General features: G+C 43.5%; 1 protein-coding gene across 1 annotated transcript in view; it reads left to right on the top strand.

Moving 5' to 3' along the window:
* The first annotated feature begins 554 nt into the window (after positions 1 to 554).
* Positions 555 to 20,205, top strand: part of LOC311137275 (protein VAC14 homolog) — a 44,482-nt gene continuing 24,831 nt past the window's right edge. The window contains exons 1-9 of the mRNA XM_084171675.1: positions 555 to 786; positions 1,687 to 1,837; positions 3,633 to 3,800; positions 3,887 to 3,949; positions 4,162 to 4,269; positions 4,560 to 4,669; positions 4,783 to 4,904; positions 6,877 to 7,014; positions 10,172 to 10,315. Coding sequence (XP_084027801.1) covers positions 686 to 786; positions 1,687 to 1,837; positions 3,633 to 3,800; positions 3,887 to 3,949; positions 4,162 to 4,269; positions 4,560 to 4,669; positions 4,783 to 4,904; positions 6,877 to 7,014; positions 10,172 to 10,315 — 1,105 coding nt within the window. The 5' untranslated portion in view covers positions 555 to 685. The remainder of the gene's footprint in view (positions 787 to 1,686; positions 1,838 to 3,632; positions 3,801 to 3,886; positions 3,950 to 4,161; positions 4,270 to 4,559; positions 4,670 to 4,782; positions 4,905 to 6,876; positions 7,015 to 10,171; positions 10,316 to 20,205) is intronic.

The raw sequence follows: 20,205 nt of genomic DNA, 5'->3' as shown, positions 1-20,205 counted from the left end.
ATTACGTTTTTTTGTGAGCTAATTACCAACAACGTCAGTGTGTAAATACTAGCATTGCTAAAAACAGCTAGCCTACACATTTCAGCAACAGTGATGAAAAGTTCATTTAACACAAGTGGTGTCCCATTCCAAATGTAAAAATGGACCATGTTTTTTTATTATCCAGTGAGAGTGCCTGTGCGTCATTCTGGGGGTGCGGTTGAACGTTTGCTACGTTACGAAATGGTTTGTACTGAACGACACATTTCACCCAAAACGCACCTGTACGTTCTTGACAGACATTTGTACGTTTGTTCCGTTTGGTGGGTGTGGCTTGAAGCTATTAGTGACGTGTTCAAATGGCAGCGGTGCACATTGAAATCAAAACACCACCCCTCCCCGTTTTTCAGCTGGTCTTTAGCACCGTTTCCGTTTAATTGAACCTTCCACTACGTTTTTTCATACTGAACGCAGCCCTGATGTTAAAGCGCCCCACCCCTCCCGTTCATTTGCAAGTGACGTTCAAAACAGAGCTTCAGATCTGTGCTTGACTACCCGCCCTTCAAGGAAGTCATGTGAGCCAGGAAAATGGCTACATGAGCAAGTCTCTTAGGACGAATCGCTTCATATTGTCAATAGGTATCTTCGCAACGAACATCTTTCCACGCGCCGTCGTAACAGGTTATCCCAATTTTCTAAAACAAAGATGGCTTTGAAATATAATTCGGCTTCGAAGCCTGCTATTCTCAGGTTGGGTATCGGGGACTATTTTCTTTCTGATTTGCGTCGTTATTGGAATAGTTTAGGGTGAGTTTATGAAACAACGTGCACCTGATTATTAACCGAACTGTCAAGTTCCCCGCTAAAGCCTCTGAAAATGAACACCGAGAAAGACTTCTCGCCTTTGACCCCAAATATTGTCAGAGCACTCAACGACAAACTGTACTATTGTTTTGTGTTTGTAGGAGGTAATATATAGCCTTCCGAAAAGTTTTTGCCCACCCAAGGCTACTTGTCTGTCTCATACCTGTGCATCACTGGCATAGTTGGTACGAGTCAGCTAGTGGGAAGGGTTTGTACAGTAATGTGACCATCACGTCACACACTCCATAGAATTTCAATTAAGTTGGGTTTGGCTGTGGGCAGTACACATGGTAAGCAATCTCTTGAGAACCCATATGAGATGTCACCCACTGCCATCAAATGATTAATTGAAATGCTCTGGATTTTGAAAGTTGAGGCCTTTTTATTAAGTGAAATTAAATAGGGAAACCTGCATTCTTTCAGGCACATGATACTGGTTTGTCCTTGTGTTTCCATTCATGGGACATGTAAAAGGCATCATGTGACACTCAAGTTAAAATGGGAAAGGATTATGGAGCATTAGGTGGTCCTGCCACAGGCCCCTGATTGGGTTATTTCGCTGCATTGTATGATAAGTTGATGGCTGGAGACAGACTGTGGGCAGGCCTTGTTCTAGCCAAGTACTAACACTCCTGATTAAACTCATCAATGTCTTTATGATTAGGCCTAAGCCTAGTTGATCAGTGGAGGCAAATGTTTTGGGCTAAAGCCTGCATTGCACACCATGTGTATCCCCAGGACCAGGATTGAACACTACTCTGATTATTGTGTGTCCTAATCTCGCTAGACAGTTGTTTCTGTATGTTCATGAACATAGCCTTTCTCTGTTGCCTTAATCCACAGACTGGTGAGGGAGTTTGTGGCTCAGAACAACTCTACCCAGATCAGACATGTTATCCAGATCCTGGCCTCAGAGTTCGCCCTGTCCCAGCACCCCCACAGCCGCAAAGGAGGCCTCATAGGCCTGGCAGCATGCTCCATTGCCCTGGGAAAGGTAATGGCCTCTGGGCGCCCATACACAGATCTGCAACGCATTATACATTACACAGGGTTGTTTTGTAGTTTGCATATCATGCTTTTTTTTTTTAATGCTTTTGTTTTCCCCCGTTCCAACAAGTTACAAGTTTGTAAGTGCGTCTGGATAAGTGCGTCAACATTTCATGTAAATGCATCGACTTAATATACAGTCGTGGTCAAAAGTTTTGAGAATGACACAAATACTAATTTTCACAAAGTCTGCTGCCTCAGTTTTGATGATGGAATTTGCATAAACTCCAGAATGTCATGAAGAGTGATCAGATGAATTGCAATTAATTGCAAAGTCCCTCTTTGCCATGAAAATGAACTTAATCCCCCAAAAACATTACCACTGAATTTCAGCCCTGCCAAAAGGACCAGCTGCCATCATGTCAGTGATTCTCTCGTTAACACAGGTGAGTGTTGACGAGGACAAGGCTGGAGATCACTGTCATGCTGATTGAGTTAGAATAACAGACTGGAAGCTTTAAAAGGAGGGTGGTGCTTGAAATCATTGTTCTTCCTCTGTTAACCATGGTTACCTGCAAGGAAACACGTGCTGTCATCATTGCTTTGCACAAAAAGGGCTTCACAGGCAAGGACATTGCTGCTAGTAAGATTGCAACTAAATCAACCATTTATCGGATCATCAAGAACTTCAAGGAGAGAGGTTCAATTGTTGTGAAGAAGGCGTCAGGGCGCCCAAGAAAGTCCAGCAAGCGCCAGGACCGTCTCCTAAAGTTGATTCAGCTGCGGGATGGCAGCAGGCAGGTGTGAGTGCATCTGCACGCACAGTGAAGCAAAGACTTTTGGAGGATGGCCTGGTGTCAAGAAGGGCAGCAAAGAAGCCACTTCTCTCCAGGAAAAACATCAGGGACAGACTGATATTCTGCAAAAGGTACAGGGATTGGACTGCTGAGGACTGGGGTAAAGTCAATTTCTCTGATGAATCTCCTTTTCGATTGTTTGGGTCATCCGGAAAACACCTTGTCCGGAGAAGACCAGGTGAGCGCTACCATCAGTCCTGTGTCATGCCAACAGTAAAGCATCCTGAGACCATTCATGTGTGGGGTTGCTTCTCAGCCAAGGGAGTGGGCTCACTCACAATTTTGCCTAAGAACACAGCCATGAATAAAAAATGGTACCAACACATCCTCCGAGAGCAACTTCTCCCAACCATCCAAGAACAGTTTGGTGATGACCAATGCCTTTTCCAGCATGATGGAGCACCTTGCCATAAGGCAAAAGTGATAACTAAGTGGCTCGGAGAACAAAACATCGAAATTTTGCGTCCATGGCCAAGAAACTCCCCAGACCTTAATCCCATTGAGAACTTGTGGTCAATCCTCAAAAGGCGGGTGGACAAACACAAACCCACAAATTCCAAGCATTGATTATGCAAGAATGGGCTGCCATCAGTCAGGATGTGGCCCAAAAGTTAATTGACAGCATGCCAGGGTGGATTGCAGAGGTCTTGAAAAAGAAGGGTCAACACTACAAATATTGACTCTTTGCATAAACGTAATGTAATTGTCAATAAAAGTATTTGACACTTATGGAATGCTTGTAATTATACTTCAGTATACCATAGTAACATCTGACAAAAGTATCTCATAACACTGAAGCAGCGAACTTTGTGAAGACCAATACTTGTGTCATTCTCAACTTTTGACCACGACTGTACATGTTCGAGAAGACTGCATTTAAGTCATTTTTTAAAGTTGAGATTGCATCCCTAATGTATTTGGTGTGTTAATGTGTGTGACTTGCAGGACTCCGGGCTGTACCTGAAGGAGCTTATCGAGCCCGTACTCACCTGCTTTAATGATTCAGACAGCAGACTGCGGTACTATGCCTGTGAGGCGCTCTACAACATAGTGAAAGTGGCCAGAGGAGCAGTGTTGCCCCACTTTAACGTGCTCTTTGACGGACTCAGCAAGGTAACCAGAGTCTCAATGCTCTGAGAAGACATGCCCAGAGAAGACATGTCTTTAGGCTACCTCTGATGTTGTGCTCTCTACTCCAGCTTGCTGCAGATCCTGACCCCAATGTGAAGAGTGGCTCTGAACTCCTTGACAGACTGTTGAAGGTGAGATTCCAGTACAAACCATGTCGAGACATTTCCTGGAAATGTAATGTCAGGTTAGAATGGGCTTTGGCTAGATTAGGTGGTTAACGATAGTGCTTTCAGTATAGCTAAAGCGACAAATGGAACAATCAGTTATAGATGAATGGCAGCTAAGGTAAGAGATGAGTTCGGTCATGAACCCCCCAAAAAATGTTACTTCTCTGCCTTCACAGGACATTGTGACAGAGAGTAACAAGTTTGACCTGGTGGCGTTTGTCCCCCTGCTGCGTGAGAGAATCTACTCCAATAACCAGTATGCCCGTCAGTTCATCATATCCTGGGTGAGTATGTCTGTGCATGGCTTTTACAACTGATTGCCATGTCACAATAAAACATATTTTGTTGATGAGCAGAATAAGACCTGTTTCTATACTTTTACAGCAATATCATTATTCATCACTCTTTATTAATTCATATCCATTCCTTAATAGCCATTTTAACGTTTTGGTCAAATGTGGGAGTTTTTTGGCTATCCTATAGCCCACCTAAAAGTGTGTTATGAAAAATGTTATACACTGGTAGTTGTATTAATAGCAGCTGAGGTTGTCTCTCTGGTTCTCCCCTGCTACAGATACTAGTTCTGGAATCTGTTCCGGACATCAACCTCTTGGACTACCTGCCAGAAATCCTTGATGGACTTTTCCAGATCTTAGGGGACAGCAGCAAAGAGATCCGGAGGACGTAAGAACCCTTTATTCCTATTTTCTCTTCCCATATCCAAACCCTCTGTTCTCCCCTCCTCATGCTGCTGGACTCTAGGAAGGACACTGTGACTGTCGTTTCTTGTCTTTCAGGTGTGAAGTTGTCTTGGGAGAGTTCCTGAAGGAGATCAAGAAGACTCCCTCTAGTGTCAAGTTTGCGGAGATGGCCAACATCCTGGTCATCCATTGCCAGGTTTCTGATGAGTCCAAACTCAGTAAGTTTCACATGGGGATCCATCCATTAAATCTTTAATTAAAACTGGTAAAGTGGAATTTCAGGAATATGTCCTTAGATTAATCTGTAAGCAATTGTTAGGGTTTAACACTACAACCGCTGGGCCTCGATGGACCCCCCTTCAAGCTAACGAGCAGTCATTCTGACTACGACATTTTAACAGTGTAAATAATAGATTTCATGTATGCTATCGCAAAAATAATAATTTGGTTGTTTTTATGAAGGTCTTAGGTATCATTAGAATACGATTTTTATTTTATTTCAAATAACACAATAGCATTTTAATTAGTTTGTTGCTGTATGTAAAAACCACAAACACAAATTCAAGTGTGCAATCACTGTTATTCGTGGAGTGACTTACAACTCTGAAACAGAAAGCATATGTGTTGGAACACGGTAACAGCTTATTTTTATAACGACAAAATGAAATAGCCCAGCCACAAAGACACATGGTCAGCAAGACGCGCGGTCAAGTGATGAAAACATCAGTAGCCTGGGGAAGTTGTGTAATTCAAATAAAACCAGAGAGGATGAGTCGAACTTTGGGCTACTTGGTGAATTTGCAAAACAAGACATTGCTAGATGCAGATCACCAAAACATATGAGCACGCTTCTGCGCCTCTCTCCGTCACGCTGGCCTGCCTGCTCTCTCTTCGCTAATGATGCAAATATGTCTTCGGTCTGTTGCGTGTAGAATATCCTAGCCTATTCATGGCACCGATGTCTTCGGGCCAGTCTTGCGAGCACGGAGTAGCCTACTCTTCGTATTTACCAAATATTAACTTACAGTAGGCTACCGGAACCTGTATCGATTACGCTTTTCAGACATAATGGAATGTGGCCCCTTGAAAGCGCAACCACATGTTTTTTTTTCTTTTCTGTCTGTTCGTGTAGGCTATACTACGTTTTTTTTTTTATGCAGACACAACCTTTTCTAGTGGTATGAATGGACATTTTACTTACATTTACATGTCTGTAAAGGAATGCTCCTTCCAAAGCGGGACTAAAATCCATCAGTAGGCAACCAGAACTGTCAATCAAATAATCGGGAGCTGCTGCGTGCAGCCTGTGTGTATACCACTAAAAAAGTACTTTAAAGTTTGTTAAATACCGTGACTTATCAAGACATTTAGTAGAAATAAAACATCTAGCTACCATACCATAAAAAACAACACAGCAGCACATCAACCAGCAACGTTTATTGTTAGGGAAAAAATACAGAACATTTTATGCCGGAGCAGAATTCTACTGTCTGAGAAGGTACAGACCTGAGGCTGCACTTTTTATTTTATTTTATTGTCTGTAAAGTTATCAATTGTCTCTTGACATGTTACTGTAGCTGTGTTCTATTTATGTCTGTAAAGGGTTGCGGTGTATAGAACTTATTTGCCTGCCCCTAGTGGTCATGCATACGTAATAGGAACATTCTGCATTGTAAACTGATGTGGAATTTTGTAATTGTTTTTCGTTTTAACGGAAAACCGATTTTAAAAACAGGACCATAGATCGTAGCTGGGCTTAGTGTGTGTAAGAGGAACCCAGCATTCACCACACTATAACCATCACAGGGGTAGTGTGACTCATTAGCCAATGAGGAAAGAAGAACTGATCTGCTCTAATGCTGCAAGGAAATCTGATATTAGTGGCAGGGAGAGCTTGCATTGCTTTGAATATCTTCTGTTTTTAAATTGACTGTTTTTAATTTATGTTCTGTTTTTTTTAAGCACCCACTTTCAAAATGCCACTGTGGTGCGATCTAGGCCTGTTCTATCCATTAGACAAAAATATGACTTACACAGTTATCCCTAGTGGAATGAAGGTTGAAAGTTCAGGAGTGATTTGATATTCGCCTGAAAGTTTCTAACAAGTTATCACAGAACCATTTCCAAGTTCTCTGTCTTATCAAAGTCCCCACCTGGCTCCAGAATGACTTTCTCTTTCTGTCCTTCTAGCTAATGACCTAATCCAGTTGACAGCCATGACGTGGATGAGGGAGTTTATCCAGCTGGCTGGGAGGGTGGTCCTGCCCTACTCCTCTGGCATCCTGACTGCTGTCCTGCCCTGCCTGTCCTACGACGACCGCAAAAAGAGTATCCTTCATCACGTTAAGCTTAGTATCAAATCAAAATCATATCAAATGTTATTTGTCACATGCGCAGAATACAACAGGTGTATTACAGTGAAATGCTTACTTACAAGCCCTTAACCAACAATGCAATTTTAAGAAAGAACAACAAATAATTAAAGAGCAGCAGTAAAATAACAATAGCGAGGCCATATACAGGGGTACCGGTACCGAGTCAATGTGCGGGTGCACCGGTTAGTCAAGGTAATTGAGGTAATAGGTACATTAATAGAGTTATTAAAGTGACTATGCATAGATAATAAACAGAGAGTAGCAGCAGTGTAAAGGGTGGGGGGGGGGTGCAAATAGTCTGGGTAGCCATTTGATTAGACGTTCAGGAGTCTTATGGCTTGCGGGTAGAAGCTGTTTAGAAGCCTGTTGGACCTAGACTTGGCACTCCGGTACCACTTGCCGTGCAGTAGCAGAGAGAACAGTCTATGACTAGGGTGGCTGGAGTCTTTGACAATTTTTAGGGCCTTCCTCTGACACAGCCTGGTATAGAGGTCCTGGATGGCAGGAAGCTTGGCCCCAGTGATGTACTGGGCCGTACGCACTACCCTCTGTAGTGCCTTGCGGTCGGAGGCCGAGCAGTTGCCATACCAGGCAGTGATGCAACCAGTCAGGATGCTCTCGATGGTGCAGCTGTAGAACCTTTTGAGGATCCATGCCAAATCCTTTCAGTCTCCTTAGGGGGAATAGGTTTTGTCGTGCCCTCTTCACAACTGTCTTGGTGTGCTTGGACCATGTTAGTTTGTTGGTGATGTGGACACCAAGGAACTTGAAGCTCTCAACCTGCTCCACTACAGCCCCGTCGACGAGAATGGGGGCGTGCTCGGTCCTCTTCTTTTTCCTGTAGTCCACAATCATCTCCTTTGTCTTGATCACGTTGAGGGAGAGGTTGTTGACCTGGCACCACACTGCCAGGTCTCTGACCTCCTCCCTATAGGCTGTATCGTCGTTGTCGGTGATCAGGCCTACCACTGTTGTGTCATCGGCAAACTTAATGATGATGTTGGAGTCGTGCTTGGCCATGCAGTCATGAGTGAACAGGGAGTACAGTAGGGGACTGAGCACGCACCCCTGAGGGGCCCCCTTGTTGAGGATCAGCGTGGCAGATGTTTTGTTACCATCCCTTACCACCTGGGGGCGGCCCGTCAGGAAGTCCAGGATCCAGTTGCAGAGGGCGGTGTTTAGTCCCAGGGTCCTTAGCTTAGTGATGAGCTTTGAGGGCACTATGGTGTTGAACGCTGAGCTGTAGTCAATGAATTGCATTCTCACGTAGGTGTTCCTTTTGTCCAGGTGTAAAGGGGCTGTGTGGAGCGCAATAGAGATTGCATCATCTGTGGATCTGTTGGGGCGGTATGCAAATTAGAGTGGGTCTAGGGTTTCTGGGATAATGGGATAATGGTGTTGATGTGAGCCATGACCAGCCTTTCAAAGCACTTCATGGCTACAGACGTAGGTGCTACGGGTCGGTAGTCATTTAGGCAGGTTACCTTAGTGTTCTTGGGCACAGGGACTATGGTGGTCTGCTTGAAACATGTTGGTATTACAGACTCAGTCAGGGAGAGGTTGAAAATATCAGTGAAGACACTTGCCAGTTGGTCAGCGCATGCTCGGAGTACACGTCCTGGTAATCCGTCTGGCCCTGCGGCCTTGTGAATGTTGACCTGTTTAAAGGTCTTACTCACATCTGCTACGGAGAGCTTGATCACACAATTGTCCGGAACAGCTGATGCTCTCATGCATGTTTGTGTTACTTGCCTCAAAGCGAGTAAATAAGTAATTTAGCTCGTCTGGTAGGCTCGTGTCACTGGGCAGCTCGCGGCTGTGCTTCCCTTTGTAGTCTGTAATAGTTGGCAAGCCCTGCCACATCCGATGAGCGTTGGAGCCGGTGTAGTACGATTCGATCTTAGTCCTGTATTGATGCTTTGCCAGTGTGATGGTTCGTCGGAGGGCATAGCGGAATTTCTTATAAGCTTCCGGGTTAGAGTCCCGCTCATTGAAAGCGGCAGCTCTACCCTTTAGCTCAGTGCGGATGTTGCCTGTAATCCATGGCTTCTGGTTGGGGTATGTACAAAAGCCATATCTCAGACTGCCCATCTCAATCTTGTCTTTTTATTGGCCAGTCTGAGATATGGCTTTTTCTTTGCCACTCTGCCTAGAAGGTCAGCATCCCAGAGTCGCTCTTCACTGTTGACGTTGAGACTGGTGTTTTGTAAATAGACAGCTACGAAGAATATTGATAAACTCTCTTGGTAGATAGTGTGGTGTACAGCTTATGAGATACTCTACCTCAGGCGAGCAAAACCTAGTGGCTTCCTTAGATATCGTGCACCAGCTGTTTACAAATATACATGTCTTATCGGAGGCTGCTGTTCTATCCTGCCAATAGTGTATAACCCGCCAGCTGTATGTTATTAATGTTGTCGTTCAGCCACAACTCGGTGAAACATAAGATATTACAGTTTTTAATGTCCCGTTGATAGGATATACGTGCTTGTAGTTCGTCCACTTTATTATCAAACGATTGTAAATTGGCCAATAGTATAGATGGCAAAGGCAGATTAGCCACTCGTTGTCGGCTCCTTACCAGGCACCCTGATCTCCTTCCGCGATATCTTATTTTCTTTTTACTGCGAATGACGGGGATGAGGGCCCTGTCGGGTGTCTGGAGCAAATCCCTCTCGTCCGACTCATTTTAAGAAAAATTATTTGTCCAGTTCAAGGTGAGTAATTGCTGTTCTGATATCCAGAAGCTGTTTTCGGTCATAAGAGACGGTAGCAGCAACATTATGTACAAAATCATTTACAAACAATGCGAAATAACAAAAAAGCACGGTTGGTTAAGAGTCCATAAAACGGCAGCCATCCCCTCCGGCACCAAGCATACAGTATAGTCCTGCAACAATAGTTTTTTTTATAGAAACATCATGGTGTCAGATGGAATGTATAACTAGATGCTTTAGCAAAGAATGGTAACTATTAGGCCTTTTTTCACTGATCAACTTGGTAATGGTTGTTTACTGTAAGATAGTGTGCTCGCGTATATCAAATCTGGCCACCAGATGGCGCCATAGCTCTATTTCTGGAGGTTTGTATCCTTCACTGATCCTGTCCAGGCACCAAAGAGGCTGCCAGTGCCTGCAACCACAGCCTGATGAAGCTGGTGACCCCTGAAGATGATGAGGATGAAGAAGAAGCTGGAAGCGGTGACAGCCCACCTAGAGAAGACAGCCTGCCAAAGACCGAGGGGGATACTAACGGTAAGTTACCACTAGTGATGCTTTGTTTTAGTTTGTCCAAATTGGCCTGCATGACAAGGATGGTTGTTAATTCCAAGGTGAACAGGGAGGAGAATTGAATCAAGGTAATTTTATTCCCAAATCCTGTCATTGTTTACAGCAGGTTGCTGTGACTCAATTCGAAAAAGGGGAAAATGTTTTGCCTTAGGTCTGGGCCAGTGTCAAAATGTTTACCTTTTTCTATTCTGACACCCTGCTTATTGTGTACATTTTGTAGTCATTGTTCTAGTATTGAAAAAGTACAGACATTTCAAATCCCGTTTAACACTAGGTTTTTAAATGGATTGGTTCTGGGGGGTTTTCCTGTGGGGTTGAGACCTCGTTGTTTGGATTTGAAAAATCCAATAGATGTAATGACAGTGGGCGGCGCTCTTGGGCTCTGTGTGAGTGAGAAAGACATGGAGGAGAACCGACTAGGGCTGTGACGGTCCTGGACGGGTCCTGTTGTAAAATCTTAGATGCCATCGCCTGCCGTTGTGCCCTTGAGCAATGCACTTAATCCCCCTACAACAACTGCTACACAGACCCCATAGTATGGAAGCCCCCTGCTCTCACCTCTCCAACCTGTACATGTGTCTTTTCGGAGGGCTTGGGTTAAAGCGGTCAAATTCTAATTTCCGTTGGACCTTGTGTGTACAATTGGACAAATAAATAAATTAATAAGATGGATGTCTTGCTCTAATGGAAAGTGCACTGTGCTGTTGGTTTTGTGTGTAATCTATGCTTCTGTGCGTCTGTCCTGGGAGAGGAATGTGCTGGACATGCCTCTTGGAATTCATGATCAGGATGTAATGTTGCCTTAATGTACCGTATTTAGTGTTAACGGACTTCCAAATGCATTATGCAGATTTGGATAATGTAAAGTATTAAATGTGATTTGCATTGGCCGGGAATCGGTTATACAGTGATTGTGCCAGCCCTTCATTATCGATGCATCGTGCCGACAACATCAAAACTGCCTTTCCAGTCTCTGAATTCAGGAGGACTTCGAGTTAGGTGTAAGCCGACTACATGAATCCCAGGGCTGACGCGTAATGTCTGGCAGGAAGTGAGCTGGCAACCGGAGGGTTGCTGGTATCAAATCCTAGATGCCATCGCCTGCTGTCGTGCCATTGAGAAAGGCACTTAACCCCCCTACAACAACTGCTCCACGGACCCTGTAGTATTGCAGTCCCCTGCTCCAACCTCAGAGAGGACTGTGAGGGACATTTAGCGCCTTCAGAAAGTGTTCATACCCCTTATTCCACATGTTGTTGTTACAGCCTGGTGTCAAAATGGATTTAATTGATTTTCCTCACCCATCTCCACACAATGTGCTATAATGATCAAGTTAATGACATGTTTTTAGAAATGTTTGCAAATGAAATTCAGATCTAATTTACGTAAGTATTCACACCCCTGAGTCAATACATGTTAGAATTAACTTTGGCAGTGAGTACAGTAGATTTTTTTTTTCTGGGTAAGTCTCAAGAGCTTTGCACACCTGGATTGTAAAATATTTGCACATTATTCTTTTTGAGATTCTTCAAGCTGTTTCAAGTTGGTTGTTGGTCATTGCTAAACTGCGATTTTCAAGTCTTGCCATAGATTTACAAACCGATTTTTAAGTCAAAACTAACTAGGCCTCTCAAACATTCAGTGTTTTAGGTTATTGTCCTGCTGAATGGTACATTTGTCTCCCAGTATCTGTTGTCAAGTAGACTGAACCAGGTTTTCCTCTAGGGTTTGGCTGTGCTTAACTCTATTCATTTTTTTTTTTATCCTAAAAAAACTCCCAAGTCATTACCGATGACAAGTATACACATAACATGATGCAGCCACCACCATGCTTGAAAATATGAAGAGTGATACTCGATACTCGGTGATGTGTTTTGTTGGATTTGCCCCAAACGTAACACTTTGTATTCAGGATATGAAGTTAATTTCTTTACAGTTTGACTTTATTGCCTTATTGCAAACAGGATGCAGAATACTTTTATTCTGTACAGGTTTCCTTCTTTTCACTGTCATTTAGGTTCGTATTGTGGAGTAACTACAATGTTGTTGCTCCATCCTCAGTTTTCTCCTCTCACATCCATTAAACTCTGTAATTGTTTTAAAGTCACTATTGGCCTCATAGTGAAATCCTTCAGCGGTTTTCTTCCTCTCCGGCAGAGTTAGGAAGGATGCCTGTATCTTTGTAGTGACTGTGTGTGTTGATACACCATCCAAAGTGTAATTAATAACTTCACCATGCTCAAAGGGATATTCAATGTCTGTTTGTTTTTTTACCAATACAGTGAGGGAAAAAATTATTTGATCCCCTGCTGATTTTGTATGTTTGCCCACTGACAAAGACATGATCAGTCTATAATTTTAATGGTAGGTTTATTTGAACAGTGAGAGACAGAATAACAACAACAAAATCCAGAAAAACGCATGTTATAAATTGATTTGCATTTTAATGAGGGAAATAAGTATTTGACCCCTCTGCAAAACATGACTTAGTACTTGGTGGCAAAACCTTTGTTGGCTATCACAGAGGTCAGACGTTTCTTGTAGTTGGCCACCAGGTTTACACACATCTCAGGAGGGATTTTGTCCCACTCCTCTTTGCAGATCTTCTCCAAGTCATTAAGGTTTTGAGGCTGACATTTGGCAACTCGATCCTTCAGCTCCCTCCACAGATTTTCTATGGGATTAAGGTCTGGAGACTGGCTAGGCCACGCCAGGACCTTAATGTGCTTCTTCTTGAGCCACTCCTTTGTTGCCTTGGCCGTGTTTTGGGTCATTGTCATGCTGGAATACCCATCCACGACCCATTTTCAATTCCCTGGCTGAGGGAAGGAGGTTCTCACCCAAGATTTGACGTTACATGGCCCCGTCCATCGTCCCTTTGATGCGGTGAAGTTGTCCTGTCCCCTTAGCAGAAAAACACCCCCAAAGCATAATGTTTCCACCTCCATGTTTGAAGGTGGGGATGGTGTTCTTGGGGTCATAGCCAGCATTCCTCCTCCTCCAAACACGGCGAGTTGAGTTGATGCCAAAGAGCTCGATTTTGGTCTCATCTGACCACAACACTTTCACCCAGTTCTCCTCTGAATCATTCAGATGTTCACTGGCAAACTTCAGACGGGCCTGCATATGTGCTTTCTTGAGCAGGGGGACCTTGCGGGCGATGCAGGATTTCAGTCCTTCTTGGTGACTATGGTCCCAGCTGCCTTGAGATCATTGACAAGATCCTCCTGTGTAGCTCTGGGCTGATTCCTCACCGTTCTCATGATCATTGCAACTCCACGAGGTGAGATCTTGCATGGAGCCACAGGCCGAGGGAGATTGACAGTTCTTTTGTGTTTCTTCCATTTGCAAATAATCGCACCAACTGTTGTCACCTTCTCACCAAGCTGCTTGGCGATGGTCTTGTAACCCATTCCAGCCTTGTGTAGGTCTACAATCTTGTCCCTTATACATCCTTGGAGAGCTCTTTGGTCTTGGCCATGGTGGAGAGTTTGGAATCTGATTGATTGCTTCTGTGGACAGGTGTCTTTAATACAGGTAACAAGCTGAGATTAGGAGCACTCCCTTTAAGAGTGTGCTCCTAATTTTACATTTACATTTTAGTAATTTAGCAGACGCTCTTATCCAGAGCGTCTTACAGTTGGTGAATAATATATTTTTTTTTATACTGGCCCCCCGTGGGAATCGAACCCACAACCCTGGCGTTGCAAACGCCATGCTCTATCAACTGAGCTACATCCCTGCCGGCCATTCCCTCCCCTACCCTGGACGACGCTGGGCCAATTGTGCGCCGCCCATGAGTCTCCCGGTCGCGGCCGGCTGCGACAGAGCCTGGATCCTAATCTCAGCTCATTACCTGTATAAAAGACACCTGGGAGCGAGAAATCTTTCTGATTGAGAGGGGGTCAAATACTTATTTCCCTCATTAAAATGCAAATCAATTTATAACATTTTTGACATTCATTTTTTTGTTGTTATTCTGTCTCTCACTGTTCAAATAAACCTACCATTAAAATTATAGACTGATCATGTCTTTGTCAGTGGGCAAAGGTACAAAATCAGCAGGGGATCAAATACTTTTTTCTTCACTGTAGGTACCCTTCTTTGCGAGTCATTGAAAAACCTCCCTGGTCTTTGTGGTTGAATCTGTGCTTGAAATGCACTGCTCGACTGAAGGACCTTACAGATAGTTGTATGTGTGGGGTACAGAGATGAGTTAGTCATTCAAAAATCATGTTTAACACTCTTATTGCACACAGTGAGTCCATGTGACTTAAGACATTGTTTTATTATCCTGAACTTATTTAGCCTTGCCATAACAAAGGTCTTGAATACTTATTGACTTTTCATTTTTAATTAATTTCTAATCATTTCTAAAAACATAATACAATTGACATTATTGGATATTGTGTGTAGGCCAGTAAAAAAAATTGGGAGTGGCTCCTAATCCATGACCGGATCTTTTATTTCTGAGGCTCCGTATCCGTGAGTGCGCAAATTCTCATGGGAATTTGGGACTTCAGTCAACATGCCTAAACCGGATTAGATGCGGCTAGTTAGATCAGAGTTAAATGCCAAAAAGATGATATTCGCAAAGTCACTAAGCAAAACAAACAGACAACCAAAACCGCAATAGCGACTACAATGTCAAAACATGATTTTGTTAATGAGTTCACTACCATTTGCATGATTCTTTGGACCCATGACTGATGTATCGTCATTAGCAAGCCAGAATTGGCTACTTAGCTAGCAAACTCCAGTCCAATACTATCCATGTGCATTTCTATGTATGACTGACTCTCATACATACTTTCACATATCCTGCCCTATTTATCTGGGTATATTGGTTATTTGGTGTCTTTACATGCACTTATTTGCCCAACCGTTTATGGTTGAAAGTGCTTTTTGTAGAGATTGGAGCTAATAATATTCAGTCATACACCCAATAATATCCACATCTGTGGCCCTATCAAATTTGTCCTTGCTCGTAGCGTAGTTCTGTAGTACAGCTATCAAAATTGTGCCTCTGTTTTTAGACTGATAAGAATTGTATTTGACAAACTGTGTCTGTACTCAAACAGCATCTGGAGTGAATATAGCTTCATAAATGTGTAATATTTCACAACTGTGCCTCGAATGCCTTTCAATGTTTGGTTTATATAGTATTATCTGAAGGAGGAATCTCTAAAAAAGGTATTATGCATTGGCTGGGAATTGAACCCGGGCCACCCGGCTCACGTGCAGCAGGCGAGAATTCTACCACTGTACCACCCATGCTTAGATGAGTATCGGGTGTATCCTGCTCTTTTGAACGAGACCGAGAGCCACGTCACTAAGGGGTTGGCCAGAGAAGAGGGAGAGGGGAGGACTGCCTGGAGGAGAAAAGGTGAGGGAAGGGGGGAGATGAGTCATTCTTCTCCTCCTGCTAAGGTGCTCTGAGCCGTACCCTCCCCGCCTGCACATGTTTGCTCTGCCTCCCCCTCCCCCCGCCATCTAGGGTGAGTGAGGGGAAGTAGTGTATGAAGAATGCGCCATAAGCTGCCATCAGCCTGTAATCACATTAGGCTGCTGGTAACCCACCCCTCTCCCTGACAATAGCAGGTCAACAGCAGGAGTATTTAAGGTACTCATAAAGTCTGTGAGAGTCCAGGGTTCTGTTCTCAATGTACCTTTTGTTATACATGCTCATTCAGTCTGAGTCTATGTGCTGAGAAAATCTGCCGTCCTGCTTTGACATACTCAGTCACTTGTTTGCTGTGCTCCTCCCCTTCACTCTGGTTGGTGGTCACTCTCAGGCTAGATTATTTTGTGGAATGAAGTTCCTTTTTAAGCCCTAAGCAGGGAAATTCTAGCATGTAAAGCATTGGTGGTTCAGTGGTAGAATTCTCGCCTGCCACGCGGGAGGCCCGGGTTCGATTCCCGGCCAATGCATGCATTTCCTTTTGCTCTGGTAGTGGATTTGAATAAATGGGTAACACATTTGGCATTGCTATGACTTGTACCGTGAACATTTTCAATAAAAGTTAGAATGCATTTTCTGTTTTAGCTTGTCCTCTGATGGTTTTCCACAATATTTACATTGAGGGGAAAAAAGTATTTGATCCCCTGCTGATTTTGTATGTTTGCCCACTGACAAAGACATGATCAGTCTATAATTTTAATGGTAGGTTTATTTGAACAGTGAGAGACAGAATAACAACAACAAAATCCAGAAAAACGCATGTCAACAATGTTATAAATTGATTTGCATTTTAATGAGGGAAATAAGTATTTGACCCCTCTGCAAAACATGACTTAGTACTTGGTGGCAAAACCCTTATTGGCAATCAGAGGTCAGACGTTTCTTGTAGTTGGCCACCAGGTTTGCACACATCTCAGGAGGGATTTTGTTCCACTCCTCTTTGCAGATCTTCTCCAAGTCATTAAGGTTTCGAGGCTGATATTTGGCAACTCGAACCTTCAGCTCCCTCCACAGATTTTCTATGGGATTAAGGTCTGGAGACTGGCTAGGCCACCCCAGGACCTTAATGTGCTTCTTCTTGAGCCACTCCTTTGTTGCCTTGGCCGTGTGTTTTGGGTCATTGTCATGCTGGAATACCCATCCACGACCCATTTTAAATGCCCTGGCTGAGGGAAGGAGGTTCTCACCCAAGATTTGACGGTACATGGCGCCGTCCATTGTCCCTTTTGATGCGGTGAAGTTGTCATGTCCCCTTAGCAGAAAAACACCCCCAAAGCATAATGTTTGGTGTTCTTGGGGTCATTCTTGAGCAGGGGGACCTTGCGGGCGCTGCAGGATTTCAGTCCTTCACAGCGTAGTGTGTTACCAATTGTTTTCTTGGTGACTATGGTCCCAGCTGCCTTGAGATCATTGACAAGATCCTCCTGTGTAGTTCTGGGCTGATTCCTCACCGTTCTCATGATCATTGCAACTCCACGAGGTGAGATCTTGCATGGAGCCCCAGGCCGAGGGAGATTGACAGTTCTTTTGTGTTTCTTCCATTTGCGAATAATCGCACCAACTGTTGTCACCTTCTCACCAAGCTGCTTGGCCATGGTCTTGTAGCCCATTCCAGCCTTGTGTAGGTCTACAATCTTGTCCCTGACATCCTTGGAGAGCTCTTTGGTCTTGGCCATGGTGGAGAGTTTGGAATCTGATTGCTTCTGTGGACAGGTGTCTTTAATACAGGTAACAAGCTGAGATTAGGAGCACTCCCTTTAAGAGTATGTATAAAAGACACCTGGGAGCCAGAAATCTTTCTGATTGAGAGGGGGTCAAATACTTATTTCCCTCATTAAAATGCAAATCAATTTATAACATTTTTGACATTCATTTTTTTGTTGTTATTCTGTCTCTCACTGTTCAAATAAACCTACCATTAAAATTATAGACTGATCATGTCTTTGTCAGTGGGCAAAGGTACAAAATCAGCAGGGGATCAAATACTTTTTTCTTCACTGTAGGTGCCCTTCTTTGCGAGTCATTGAAAAACCTCCCTGGTCTTTGTGGTTGAATCTGTGCTTGAAATGCACTGCTCGACTGAAGGACCTTACAGATAGTTGTATGTGTGGGGTACAGAGATGAGTTAGTCATTCAAAAATCATGTTTAACACTCTTATTGCACACAGTGAGTCCATGTGACTTAAGACATTGTTTTATTATCCTGAACTTATTTAGCCTTGCCATAACAAAGGTCTTGAATACTTATTGACTTTTCATTTTTAATTAATTTCTAATCATTTCTAAAAACATAATACAATTGACATTATTGGATATTGTGTGTAGGCCAGTAAAAAAAATTGGGAGTGGCTCCTAATCCATGACCGGATCTTTTATTTCTGAGGCTCCGTATCCGTGAGTGCGCAAATTCTCATGGGAATTTGGGACTTCAGTCAACATGCCTAAACCGGATTAGATGCGGCTAGTTAGATCAGAGTTAAATGCCAAAAAGATGATATTCGCAAAGTCACTAAGCAAAACAAACAGACAACCAAAACCGCAATAGCGACTACAATGTCAAAACATGATTTTGTTAATGAGTTCACTACCATTTGCATGATTCTTTGGACCCATGACTGATGTATCGTCATTAGCAAGCCAGAATTGGCTACTTAGCTAGCAAACTCTAGTCCAATACTATCCATGTGCATTTCTATGTATGACTGACTCTCATACATACTTTCACATATCCTGCCCTATTTATCTGGGTATATTGGTTATTTGGTGTCTTTACATGCACTTATTTGCCCAACCATTTATGGTTGAAAGTGCTTTTTGTAGAGATTGGAGCTAATAATATTCAGTCATACACCCAATAATATCCACATCTGTGGCCCTATCAAATTTGTCCTTGCTCGTAGCGTAGTTCTGTAGTACAGCTATCAAAATTGTGCCTCTGTTTTTAGACTGATAAGAATTGTATTTGACAAACTGTGTCTGTACTCAAACAGCATCTGGAGTGAATATAGCTTCATAAATGTGTAATATTTCACAACTGTGCCTCGAATGCCTTTCAATGTTTGGTTTATATAGTATTATCTGAAGGAGGAATCTCTAAAAAAGGTATTATGCATTGGCTGGGAATTGAACCCGGGCCACCCGGCTCACGTGCAGCAGGCGAGAATTCTACCACTGTACCACCCATGCTTAGATGAGTATCGGGTGTATCCTGCTCTTTTGAACGAGACCGAGAGCCACGTCACTAAGGGGTTGGCCAGAGAAGAGGGAGAGGGGAGGACTGCCTGGAGGAGAAAAGGTGAGGGAAGGGGGGAGATGAGTCATTCTTCTCCTCCTGCTAAGGTGCTCTGAGCCGTACCCTCCCCGCCTGCACATGTTTGCTCTGCCTCCCCCTCCCCCCGCCATCTAGGGTGAGTGAGGGGAAGTAGTGTATGAAGAATGCGCCATAAGCTGCCATCAGCCTGTAATCACATTAGGCTGCTGGTAACCCACCCCTCTCCCTGACAATAGCAGGTCAACAGCAGGAGTATTTAAGGTACTCATAAAGTCTGTGAGAGTCCAGGGTTCTGTTCTCAATGTACCTTTTGTTATACATGCTCATTCAGTCTGAGTCTATGTGCTGAGAAAATCTGCCGTCCTGCTTTGACATACTCAGTCACTTGTTTGCTGTGCTCCTCCCCTTCACTCTGGTTGGTGGTCACTCTCAGGCTAGATTATTTTGTGGAATGAAGTTCCTTTTTAAGCCCTAAGCAGGGAAATTCTAGCATGTAAAGCATTGGTGGTTCAGTGGTAGAATTCTCGCCTGCCACGCGGGAGGCCCGGGTTCGATTCCCGGCCAATGCATGCATTTCCTTTTGCTCTGGTAGTGGATTTGAATAAATGGGTAACACATTTGGCATTGCTATGACTTGTACCGTGAACATTTTCAATAAAAGTTAGAATGCATTTTCTGTTTTAGCTTGTCCTCTGATGGTTTTCCACAATATTTACATTGAGGGGAAAAAAGTATTTGATCCCCTGCTGATTTTGTATGTTTGCCCACTGACAAAGACATGATCAGTCTATAATTTTAATGGTAGGTTTATTTGAACAGTGAGAGACAGAATAACAACAACAAAATCCAGAAAAACGCATGTCAACAATGTTATAAATTGATTTGCATTTTAATGAGGGAAATAAGTATTTGACCCCTCTGCAAAACATGACTTAGTACTTGGTGGCAAAACCCTTATTGGCAATCAGAGGTCAGACGTTTCTTGTAGTTGGCCACCAGGTTTGCACACATCTCAGGAGGGATTTTGTTCCACTCCTCTTTGCAGATCTTCTCCAAGTCATTAAGGTTTCGAGGCTGATATTTGGCAACTCGAACCTTCAGCTCCCTCCACAGATTTTCTAT

The sequence above is a fragment of the Coregonus lavaretus genome, assembly GCF_964263955.1.
Source record: "Coregonus lavaretus genome assembly, chromosome: 11".
Lineage (NCBI taxonomy): Eukaryota > Metazoa > Chordata > Actinopteri > Salmoniformes > Salmonidae > Coregonus > Coregonus lavaretus.
Note: the sequence above shows the minus strand (reverse complement) of the source record. Positions and strands in the feature narration are given on the sequence as shown.